This window comes from Aulonocara sp. 'chitande type north' Nkhata Bay, linkage group LG6 (genome assembly GCF_057382095.1).
Source record: "Aulonocara sp. 'chitande type north' Nkhata Bay isolate Kocher_YH1m ecotype deep benthic linkage group LG6, A_spYH_male_GT1.1, whole genome shotgun sequence".
NCBI lineage: Eukaryota > Metazoa > Chordata > Actinopteri > Cichliformes > Cichlidae > Aulonocara > Aulonocara sp. 'chitande type north' Nkhata Bay.
Window position 1 is genome coordinate 12,673,221 of NC_141349.1, and position 12,598 is coordinate 12,685,818.

The window sequence follows — 12,598 nt, forward strand, 5'->3', positions numbered from 1 at the left end:
TGTGTGTTGCAGATGAAGTGCCATGCCAACATTACATTTAATGTTCTGTTTCATGTACATTACACTCATTCTGTTTTTCAGTGGTCTGAACCTTATTCGAGAAGCTGGGTGAGGAGTTTACAAGTGAAAAGCTTTTGTCTCTGCTTGTCACCACAACTAAATTCATTTGTAAATCAGGTTAGTTGTCTGTATACTGTAATCTGTATTTGTAATTGCCATATTTTGTAAATCCAAATTTTCAACACAGTTTATACACACACACATCATATGTTTAAATATATACCAGTGGCAAAGGGAAGCGCTAAGTGGCAAAACTTACTAGTGACAATGTCCCAATAATACAGGAATAAACTATAAAATGAGGATACAATGAAAATGAAATGAATAATGAAATAAAAATCACTAACAGCAATGAAACATACATAGAGTGCTTCTGTGGTCACAACGGCCTGCCATGTTGTGGTTATTTGTTGATACTTGAGTGCAGAGCTTTTCCATATTATTCAGTTGGGTCAACTGAAACATTTTTTTATGCTGGTAATACCAGCGCATTCTGTTAAATTCAGAATTTAATTCAAAATCCTGCTCCTCACATACAAGGTCTTAAATAATCAGGCCCCGTCTTATCTTAACAACCTTGTATCACCCCATTAGAGCACTTCGCTCTCACACTGCAGGCTTACTTGTTGTTCCTAGAGTATTTAAAAGTAGAATGGGAGGCAGAGCCTTCAGTTTTCAGGCCCCTCTTCTGTGGAACCAGCTTGGATTCGGGAGACAGACACTATCTCTACTTTCAAGATTAGGCTTAAAACTTTCCTTTTTGCTAAAGCATATAGTTAGGGCTGGACCAGGTGACCCTGAATCCTCCCTTAGTTATGCTGCGATAGACATAGGCTGCTTGGGGGATTCCCATGATGCATTGAGTTTTTCCTTTTCAGTCACCTTTTTCACTCACTATGTATTAACAGACCTCTCTGCATTGAATCATATCTGTTCTTAATCTCTGTCTTTGTTCCACAGCATGTCTTTATCCCGTCTTCCTTCTCTCACCCCAACCGGTCGCAGCAGATGGCCCCGCCCCTCCCTGAGCCTGGTTTTTCCCTTCCACTGTCGCCAAAGTGCTTGCTTGATTGTTGGGTTTTTCTCTGTATGTATTATTGTAGGGTCTACCTTACAATGCAAAGCGCCTTGAGGCGACTGTTGTTGTGTTTTGGCGCTATATGAATAAAATTGAATTGAATTGAATACGCTGTCTGACAGCTTGGATAGGCTCCAGCCCCTCGTCGACCCTGAAATAGATACGCGGAAAAGAATGGCTGGATGGAATATGCTGTTTGCTATAAAATAGTCTACGAAAAAACTAAGACATTTAAAATAGTAGAAACGCTTCACATTAAAAATAGAAGATCTAAAGCAAACAAAAGTAAAACTGTACAAACGTGTTTGGAATACAGTTAGGAATAAAAGCAAAGGAAGCAAACAAAGTGAACCTAAATATTCTGCATTGTGACAAAATCAAGTCTATAATACAGTGAGATTCCCAAACACTGTTTAACTTTCAAATAGTTATTCCGAAATTTTCAGTGTCCTGTGCGAAAACAGCACATATACACCCACGAGGAGCATCCCCATAGCAAAAATTACAGCTGTTGTATCCCTTCTTTCTTCAAGTTATATTGTTGAAGACCTTTGTATTGTGTGTAATTGCTCTCACCTGCTAAAAATGATTAAAATTAAAAATACATGGCAATAATATTTACATGACCATGAATTGTTCCATTCACCTGAGTATCATGTGAAGCTCATCAAATGCTTAAACTCACTGCATCAAATACAGAAAGAAGGTATAAATAATGTGAAATCAAGATTCAGTGCAGTGCACAAGATTTTAAATGTAGGCAGAGGGTTGTCATCAGGCTTGTTCACCGCAGTGTACGTCTGCAGGTCTTTAAGTGGGGTCTGTTTCTGTTGAAATGACAACAGATTCTTCATCAGAGCTCGTGTTATGTCTACACTTTACCACAGTGTAATCAGCATGCTGCTCTTCTCTTGGCTGAAGTGTCTCTATGGTGGAAAAAAGAGGATCTGTGTGGTTTTTGAAGAAGTGAACTTTGCTGTAGAGGACTTCATCCTCCACCTGTGGCTGAGCTAAGACGTCTTCACACACAGGATCAGGATTTAGCTGAGAACAAAGAGCGATACATCATAATTCACTTAAAGATTTGACTCCTTTGACTCTGTAAGACAGATCATTCAGTATGAAAATGTGTTTTCCAACTCTACAGTAATCTTTACCTCCACTATGTTGTTTGATGTTTCGTTTGTGGAAGACTGACTCATAGTCCTCTTTTTTCTGGTTATTGAAAGTAATAAACAGAAAAAATAAGTGAGTTCATGCTAGAGATAAAAATGTTGTCACTTTGAATCAAACACACTGTTGCTTACCTAATCAAAAATAAGAAAAAGAGAACTATTGAAACCAGAGCTATTACAGAAACTGCTGGTGTCCATGTTCCTCTGATACTTTGGACAGTGAGAGTCTTTGGAGCAGAGCTGATATCTTTGTTGGTTTTCACAGCACAGGAGTAGTTTCCTGCATCCTCCCTGCTGACTGGGTCTAGGATCAGATGTTTGTTCTGGTTCTCTCTCGGGGTCAGAGGTCGACTGTTCAAGTACCAAATGTAGTTTGTGTTGTCAGTCAGAGGACAGCTGGTACTGCAGGTCAGTGTGACTCTCTGACCCTCTGTCACCACTGCAAAAGGACTCATCTTCACTCTCAGCTCTGAAAGAGGAACATTTTTTTATTAAAAAACATAATATGTCAAGATATGAAACATTACACAATTGTAACATGGGGTAAAGAATAAACATGAGTGAGTGAAACCTAAAAGCAGACTCTTTTGTAATGAGTAAAGTCTGCTGAGTGAAGAGTTTAGATTTACCTGTGACAATCAAAAAGACTCCAGGCAGATCAGACTGTGTCCATCCTTCATGATCTTTGTTGAATCTGAATGTGTACCCTCCTGAGTCATTCTTCTTCAGGTTGTTGATGCTCAGGATGTGTTGGTTCTTCATGTTGTCCTGATATTCCACACCACCTGCAGCCTCAATCAGCTCTTCAACTTCCACTTTATCTTTTCTCCATTTTTTACTCCAACATTTAAACTCTGGCTTCATGTTGTCAGGATGTGAGTATTCACTTGTGATGTTGACTGAAGATCCTTCCAGAGCACAGATTCTCCTGCTGACATAATTCACTCTCCAGCAGTTTTTATCCTGAACACCTGACATATAGATGGAAGATTTAAAGTTGTTTGATTGGTCTGTGTTTCAGCGCTTGAGTTCATTATTAGATTGTTGACACTTACAAACTTCCTTGGATTGAAGACGTTTGTGAGCTTTAACTGCACAAGAGAATGTGTCTCTTGAAGAGTTAGCAACTGAATAATGTTGATTCTCATAATAGTTTTGTTTGTTGTGATACCACATGTAGACAGTTTGATCATCAGTCAGGTTACAGCTGGTGATGCAGGTAAGTGTGACAAACCCTGAGATGGAAGAAGCTCTGTGAACATGAACCCCTGCTGAAAAAGGATAAATACATTTCTTGACACTATATTTGATATAATCATACAGCTCAATAAATTCATATAAGTGTTGGTTTGACATAATATGACAAGATAGAGGTTAAGTGAAGATGTGTTTGTATGGTTTGGTTATGGAAATTTCACCTCTGGGATATGTGATAGAGCACGGCTCATTCACTAATGTCTGATTGTGCGAAGACATGTTTCCATAAGCATAAGTCACTCTGAAACATGTCTGTGTTATTGAATCTGGACAAAAAGACATGAGATTAAATATTTGTACTGAGACTATTTTTACAGGGGTTTGCTGAAGGGTTTGTAGGGACTATAAACATCATGACTCACCCACAGAGACTTCAGGGGCTCTGAGATGCTCGTAGCCTTTGACAGCACAGGAGTATGTGACTGCTTCCTCACTGCTGAGCAGCTCTTGGTACCAGGGAGACCAGTCCTCATAGAGAAACTCTCTGTTCTTGTACCAGATGTAGGCTGCAGGCTTTTCAGTCAGAGGACAGCTGCTGCTGCACATCAGTGTTACTGTCTGTCCCTCTGTGGCAGGAATCACCTTTACCTGCAGCTCTGAGAGGATGATGGAGAACAACTTATACAATGATGTCATTTGGAAAGTTATTAATGAGTAAAAGTCACTGTACCTGCAACAACATGAAGAGTAATTCTTTTGTACCAACAGCGTCCTGGACTGTCTGTAGTCTTCATACAGCAGTAAGCGTTTGCATCACTCTCTCTTAAATCATTGATGGTTAAAGTTGGGTTTTTCTCTTCAGAAATGTTGTACGTTACACGTTGTCCATCCACAGAGAGCTCACTCTGAATGTACTTATAACCATCCCAGTATATAGTGAACCATTTTCTGCTTGAAGTCAGATGTTGATGTGAGCAGTGCAGATCCACTGATGAACCTTTGAAAGCACAGATCCTGGTTTCTTCTCCAGTAACACCTTTAACAGAAGAGAGTTAAAAAAACCCATTTATTATCTTATTAATATGTCTTTATTATTAACCACTTAATAATTTTTAGTACTCCACATTAGGAGCTAGTCCAAACTAAATTTTCTCATCTGTAAATTTTACAATATCTTTGTACTTAAGTTAATATTAAGTAATGATTTTTACATAAGAACTCATAAATAATTTCAGATACCTGAAATGTAAAAGATGAGACCCACAAGCAGACGACCAGCATCTCTCAATTCCATTGTTGTTTTAGTCCAGACTTTGAGTAAAGCTGACAGTCAAAGCTGGAACCAAAAAAAGACAAAGTAAGTCATCAGTCAAACTAAGCAGCACTCTTTGTCTGAGCAAAGGGTGAGGGGGGACTGCTGGTTCATATTCTTTTGTTTCACACATCGTGCATTTTATTGGTGATATGACCAGCATCTATTTAAAGAGGAGTTTGTTGAGAGGCTCGAGTGGTTATTTCTAGATGTGTTGCTGGTGAGCATGACAAAACCTCTGTATAAGAAGGAAGAAAGAATATATTCAAAGCTTTGAAAAACGATTGAAGGCTCATGTGGTCGTCTTTTTTCCATCTGGTCCCCTTCACATTGCCTTGCTACCGCTACACTCCTCCCCGACCCTCAGAGCCAAACTTCACCCATGAGAGCTGACATTCTCAGAAACTACACTAAAGATACTACTTGTTATGTTACTTTCATTTTACTCTGCAAAATGATCTGAAACACACTGTCGCATAATTACCATTTAACAGTGTAAACCTACAGGCTACAGCCCGACACACCAACACAAATAAAAAAACAATGAGGACACACATGATCTTTCTCTTAGCAAAGACACTTCAAATCAATCATCACAGTGACTGTACTGTCAAAACATGAACAGGTAGAAACGGAGGCTAAAGTGTGACTGCTCATCAGTTTGTTACCTGTTGAAGTACAGCAGCGGCTCACTGGGATCAGCTTTAACAATACTCTGGGTTCTTGTTAGCTTAGCATTAGCATGGTGTCAGTGAGGATGCTTGCAAAAAGTCGAAGTTGTGTTAGCAGTATGATGCAATTGTTTACGAACAGTTCCAAGATATTGGACAACTGTGATTCCCATTCCTACACACGACCTATTTCATTATATGTTCATCAAACACCTGACAGTGCTGACAGTGAGAGCAGAGCCAGATGACGCTGTTAGTCATTATTTTGTGATACAGACAAAAAGTTACCAGAACAGAAACAGCACATTTTTTAAGAGGGTGATCAGTAAATGCACACACACGGGCTTTTGGACATAGCAGAATTTTTAAACAGTTTCCTTGTGTTTTGCAGGTGTTTTTTTTTTTAACACAGGTACGTCATTACCAAATATCTTTAAATTTAAAAGCTTAAGAATTTATACTTAAGCTTTGCAGTTTCAAATAAATTGTTTATTTTTACTATATTTTATATTAAAATAAAGCGAGTGTAACCCACTGACAGATCTAGAAGTTGCAGAGTCTGTGCTGTGATGGTAGAGTAATATCACTGGAGGTGAAATCACCATGGTAACAAGCTTTTCTTTATTGAGCACACAGTGGCTCGATGGTGGAGTAGAGGTCAGCTGTGTGGTCTTCACTGAAGTGCAGTCTGCTGTAGTGATGATCATCCTGCCCTGCTGACTGAGCTGAGATATTTTCATCAATGCGGTCAAGGTTCGTCTGAGGAGACGAGACAGTTATTATAAATTTATAATAAACTGCATCAAAAACTAACAGCTGGTTGTTTGTTATTGGTTACATTGTCACTTCAGTGACAGATCTTAAAATGGTAAATGGCCTGTATTTGTATAGCGCTTTTCTAGTCCCTAAGGACCCCAAAGAGCTTTACACATCCAGTCATCCACCCATTCACACACTGGTGATGGCAAGCTACATTGTAGCCACAGCTGCCCTCGGGCGCACTGACAGAGGCGAGGCTGCCGGACACTGGCGCTACCGGGCCCTCTGACCACCAACAGTAGGCAACGGGTGAAGTGTCTTGCCCAACGACCGAGACTGTCCAAGCCGGGGCTCAAACCGGCAACCTTTCGATTACAAGGCGAACTCCCAACTCTTGAGCCACGATCTCCCCAAAAAACAACCTGTCTGACAAAGTGAAACAAGTTAAAATATCTCAGAAAACAACAGTCTAAAGAAAAAATGAGAAACAAAGTAATTTATATTTGTCAGGTCACAAAAGAACCCAGAACAAAATCTAAAGAACTGCATATCTCACTTGTCTCAATTAAGGTCAAAGTTCACGATTCATTAATAAGAAGCAGACTGGGCAAAAATGGCATCTGTCTGGGGCTGCTTTGCTGCTTCAGGATCTGGACAACTTGCTTCAATTAATTTAATCATGGATTCTGCTCATTACTAGAAAATCCTGAAGGAGAATGTTTTGCTATTGGTTTGTGGTGTGAAACTTAAGCATACATCTAAAGCTCAGAGGAAGAGAGTTCCAGAGTCTGGGGGCCACGGTGGCTAAAGCTCTGTCTGTAAAGCTCTGTAAAGGATCTGCTAGGGACAGGTTAGAAGTTCAATAATGTAAGCTAGTGTTTGTCTGTGAAGAGCTCTAAAAGTCAGAACCAGAATCTTAAAATGGACTCTGAATTCAATAGGGAGTCAAAGCAGCTGTATTAACAACAGTATGAGAAGATTTGGTCAGAAGCCTTGTTGCAGTGTTTTGAACAACCTGCAGACGTTTCAGGGAGTTTTTGCTCAGACATATAAACAATGAATTACAGTAATCTAAACGTGGCGAAAAGAATGCATGAATAACAAGCTCCAGTTCAGTGTGTGGAATAAAAAAAACATTCAGAAGGAAACTGATCTGGTGTGGGGGGTAACACTGAAAAGAATGCTTGCTGGCGGACATATAACAAGTGTAAGCTTTTTCCAGATAAATGATCATGTGAGAAAAAAGGACAGATGAGGGGAAGTTTGTCTAACACAGCAGAATTATTTGAATGTTGTTTTGCACCTGCTGCATTATATTTGAAGTTTCTCCTTTTTGAGACTGACTGGAAGTCCTCTTCTTTCTGTTTATTAAAAGGAATGAAAAATAAAATCCGGGATTTCAGAGCAGACTTTGAATGTATAGCTTTTGGACCAAACCAGGTGTTGCTTACCTAACACACCAGCAGACAGTGAGAAGTATTGAAACCAGCAGAGCTGCAGAAACTCCTGCGTGTAGCTGCTGTTTTTAATAGAAAAAGTTACCTTCTTCTTATTATTTTTTATTTAGCCTAGTTGCTTTCTTTAAAATTTCCATATTCAAAAAGTGTTTGATTTCTGTGACTGAATTGTATTCTGTCACTGCTGAGTTTGGCTCAACAGTCAAAACGTCTGCCAGTCTTTAGCCTTTTTTGGCTAAAGAGGAGAAAATAGGATTTCAGCCATAGAGGAAAACACTGAAAAACCTTTAACTAGTATTTTGATTTATATTCAATCTGTTTTTTGTTTTTTTGTTTTTTTTTTTGGGGGGGGGGGGGGGGGGGGGGGTTTGGTGTTATTGTGCTGCATGAAACACTATGATATATTCTTTAATGAAAAAATAAGTACTGCACTTGTTGTTTTTCAGCAGTTCAGGACATGTTGACCAGAGGACACCATTGTAGCTCTTGATCTCAGCAACTTTTTGAATTGTTCTCATCCTACTTCTTGTCAATTTCACAGCACAAGATGATTGAGGTGCAAATATCTGTAATAATATCATTGTCTTATGTTGAAGGTTTTCAGGAAGTTTTTTTATTTTTATTTTTTATTTCTTTCTTTCTTTTGGTTGATTAAGTAAAAAAAATATTGGATCAGTAAATATAGTGTAAATAAACAGGCCCCACAAGGACCTAATATTACTTGTATATACTTGTATACTGTTACAGTGGTGGATGCACAAGTTTGAAATCATAAATTCAACATATATACAAATGATCCCTGTAAGTCAAAGGCTCATGCTTCAGACTGACATATTTGGGCTATTATACATGAAAAAAAATCATATGTATATATATATATATATATATATATATATATATATATATATATATATATATATATATATACATTAAAAGAATCCCCTCTCTGTGGGTGGTCTTTTATCCTTCAAGCTCAGGGTGTCTACCAGAGGCCAACAATCATTTGTTTTCTTTTCATATATAAAATGCACTCTATTTTAAAAATATTTGATACCTGTTTTATTCCTTTTATTACCATGTGGTCTTGTGTTTGGGGTGAGGGGTGTTGGTTAGCTGTTGATTTGAACATTGACGGGGAAAGCGTGTAACAATTACGTTTTAACAGATATTTTGATTTTTTTATTCAACTTATTTTGTTTTTTTTCCTTCATTTTTAACATACTCAGAGTGGAACAAGCATCCAGGAACATGTTGATGCCGTCAACCCCATTACACAACCCTATCTACGTGCTGCAGGGACAAAGAGGAACACCATCCGTGAGTTTCTTATTGTCCTGGACAAGCAGGTCAAACCATGCAAGTCAACCAGTTCACTTGGAGCATTTGATGATTTTTTCAAGGCTCTCTAACACTGTTTAGAGTTATTATTTTACACTTATGAAGATAACTTTGTTGAAGACCATTTAGAATAATGTGATAGGTTGGGATTCAGAGATTCTTTCATTGCTACCATATAATTTGCCTTATGAAGAATGTATTAATAACATGTTTCACAGTATCATTTATCAGTAATATTTCCTACAGGGTTTATATTGCATTGAATATGTCTGTCATCACATTGACCTTTCTATTTTTACAGGTTGAGTTCATTTTATACACAATGCATAAATGTGCTTGGTTAAGAGTTGATGTTCCATTCTAGAAGGTTTTAAGCTTCACTGGTGAGAGTGTCCAGATGATACATGCTGAGGGGAGATGAGAACATAGCAGGTTAATTGCATGCATGCTTACAATACACATATTAATCTAGTAGCAGGTCTGAGCGAAGGCCTAAGCGTATTCTGCTTCAGTTTGAGACTGGCTGCAAAGTACTCTACTTAGTAATTAATGACGAGGGTCCATTATTAGCTCTCAGAGATGCTAAGACCTGAAGTTATTACCTTAAAAGGCAAGTAATGTAGAAAAGAGAAGTTATATGTCGGTGTAAGGTCATATGTACGTGATGTACCCTTGTCTGCACGAATTGAACTTTTGCCCGTCTGTCACCATGTATTTTTGAACTGTATTGACGTAGGTGTGATATTTTGTCCTATAAAACCAGAACCCAATGTATTCTTGTCAGAGCAACCCATTCCGTATGCTGACGGTTGGTTGTTCTCCTGTGATAATAAAACTCATCGTTTGATTGCACTTTTCCGGAGTCTCCGTCGTTTGTTGTCTGGTCTAAAGTTGATCGATCTCGCAGCAAACACTACTGTTATACCCCCCTCGGAACTACCAAAAGTCTCCATACAGCTGTTATTCATACTACAAGAGTAGACAGTAAAAAAGTTTTAAAAAGGGTTTACAACTGATAATAATTCATATTAGTTGACATAAGCATAAAACAATGTGAATATGGTAAGAAATTTTTAAAAAGTTATTATTTTTCATGTTGCATTAATTGTTGTCATTTTATTCAAGAGACACTGGCTCTGTGTTGAAATTGACTCTTGTGGTGTTGCACTAACACTGCTCGTTTTTTCTGTGTAGAAGTTACTCCGTGCTGCCATGATGTACTTTCCATGATGTTTATCTGTAGTGAGCTCAAGTTCAGAGACAAACCACATAACAGTTCTTGTTCAAAGTGATATGTAAATCACCTTTTTACAGCTGCTGTTTCTGTCACTTCATAAAATTTCAAAAACATGAGTGAATGTCAAAAATAAATAGCAATTTTACAGGAAAGGTTGAAAACAGAATAGACAAAGTGTTTACTGTGAGTGTATCTGCTGAGAAACGACACACAGATTTAACAACAGCAAAATCACTTCATGATTTTATTATGGAAATTTTAACAATAACCTGCAAACACCACAGTGAGCATGATTTAAAGTGAGTTTAATAACATATTGCAATATGGAGAGAACCACTCCTGTCAAACACTAGGGTGATCTCTGAATTGTGGCCGCTGCCCTTACATGTTATATAACCCATCACAGACGCTGTTAAACAAAGAACATTCCATAGCATATCATATATCTCTATGCCATCAGCCCCATCCTTTAACCTCCTGCCTCACAGAGACAATTATGACCTTGTTTTCTGCTTGGCTGTCACCTCCCTAAGAGCAGGATGTCGGAGATCTTCAAGTATATAATGGACCTTCTGTGAAGGTGCAATAAAACTTGGGGCCCAGTTGTGATAAGATTCCACATGGATGCATACAATTGGTGTCAGGAGTGATCTGGCTATACTTAAGTGATATGATTAAATATGTTTGTAATACAACAGAAAAGAAATCTGCTTCCACAATTTCTAATGGTTCCTGTTGTTTGACTCTTTGTTGCAGTCTTAAATTCTTAGTTCATATTTTAAAGTTTAAGTTGCTATTTAGAGCGTCTGCTTTCTGTTTATCTCTGTTCTAGGAATGAGTCCTCTGTAATGTAGAGCATGTGGGTTTCAGTGTGAGTAGCTGTAGTCATGTCCCCCCACCTGTGTTTCCATCTGTTGCCTCCCCCTGTGTTGCTCTATGTTTGTTCACTGGACACTTTTGCTTTCTTGTCTCGTACATTTTGTCAAGGGATTACATTATTTGCTAATCATAACATGACTACTTTTCAAAAGAACAGATTTTTAGTGAAGAGTGACCCTCTGTCAGTATTAAGAGGTCATCGTCTATCAGCCAGAATACATATGAAACCACAGGGCTGAATTTAAACAGTAGCCACATTTATTGCAATAAATGCCCATACAGTTTCTTTGGAAAGTTATGAGAGTTGCAAAAATATATATAAAAAAACATATTATTAACAAAAGTTGATAATATGGTTTTTGATATTTCATGGTGCATTAAAAAACAGTCACTCAGCTGCACTCAAACTCAAGTTGCTGTTTTTTGTCATCTTTCAGTTGTGACATGTGTTTTAATAAAATACATTTTCTAACTGAAAAGTTCAACATTTATTTCTTCTGTAATTTATGTATGAAAACCACTGGCAGATCCACCAAATGTGGTGTCCCTGCTGTGATACTGAAATTAGCTCAGTCGCTAAACCTATCGGAGAAAAAGGCCCTTTAAATCACTATGGTAACAAAGTTACTTTAGTGAGCAGGCAGTGGGTCCATACTGGAGTAGACATCACTTGTGTGGCTCGTAGGTAGTTGCAGTCCGCTATAATGTGCTGGGAGGTTGTCATATATGGGGTCAGGGTTCACCTGAGGAGGACACACAACATACTGGGTTAAGCCCTTTCTTTCCAAGTGTAACTTGGAAAGTGTTATTCACGCCTTTATTACTTCACGTTTGGATTACTGCAATTCTCTTTTAGTAGAGGTTGGGCGTGGCACTTTGTCACGCTTGCAACTAATGCACAATGCTGCGGCACGATTTTTAAAGCAGAAGGAAATTCGACCACATCAATCCCGTTTTGGCCTCTCTACATTAGCTTCCAATTGAATCTAGGATCCATTTTAAAGTCTTTTCTTGGAAAGAAAAGTGTGAACCCACAGTTGATCTGCATAATCATGTGAGACAAGTTGTAAAAACGGGTGTGGGTCATTCTCCAGCTAGGCTTCGGGTGAAACCATTGTGAGACCTTGTGATCAAATGATGTGAGTGGGTGTTAAGGCTTCTCGGTTGGGACCTCTAAACTAGATTAGAGATCTCAATTTTGAAATGGCTTGCTAAATTTAGGAAAACATAGATATCAGATTACATTAATGTGCCACTGTACAACAGAATAGAAGCTAACATGTAGATTTGTATTTGAGTTTGTGCAGTTTGTGAGTTTGTGTGTACAGTGCAGGCCTGCAATAATGTTTGAGAAGAGAGAGCAGATGATTTTTGTTAAACAGATGTGTTCCACTATAGAGGTATTGCATGAAGTATGAGAGATATCTGTTCTTGT

General features: G+C 38.3%; 2 protein-coding genes across 2 annotated transcripts; both read right to left on the reverse strand.

Annotated features, from left to right (window-relative positions):
• Positions 1-2,171: 2,171 nt before the first annotated feature.
• LOC147327379 (cell adhesion molecule CEACAM8-like) lies at positions 2,172-3,177 on the reverse strand. Its single transcript, XM_086297396.1, has 3 exons — positions 2,943-3,177; positions 2,525-2,782; positions 2,172-2,182 (listed from the first exon to the last, which is right to left on the reverse strand). The coding sequence occupies exons 1-3, from the start codon at positions 3,175-3,177 to the stop codon at positions 2,172-2,174; spliced, it is 504 nt and encodes a 167-aa protein (XP_086153522.1).
• Positions 3,178-3,921: 744 nt separating this feature from the next.
• Positions 3,922-4,804, reverse strand: LOC147327380 (uncharacterized). The gene is made up of 3 exons (XM_086297529.1): positions 4,750-4,804; positions 4,241-4,546; positions 3,922-4,166 (listed from the first exon to the last, which is right to left on the reverse strand). Exons 1-3 carry the CDS (start codon positions 4,802-4,804, stop codon positions 3,922-3,924), a joined length of 606 nt encoding a protein of 201 aa, XP_086153655.1.
• Between the last annotated feature and the right edge of the window lie 7,794 nt (positions 4,805-12,598).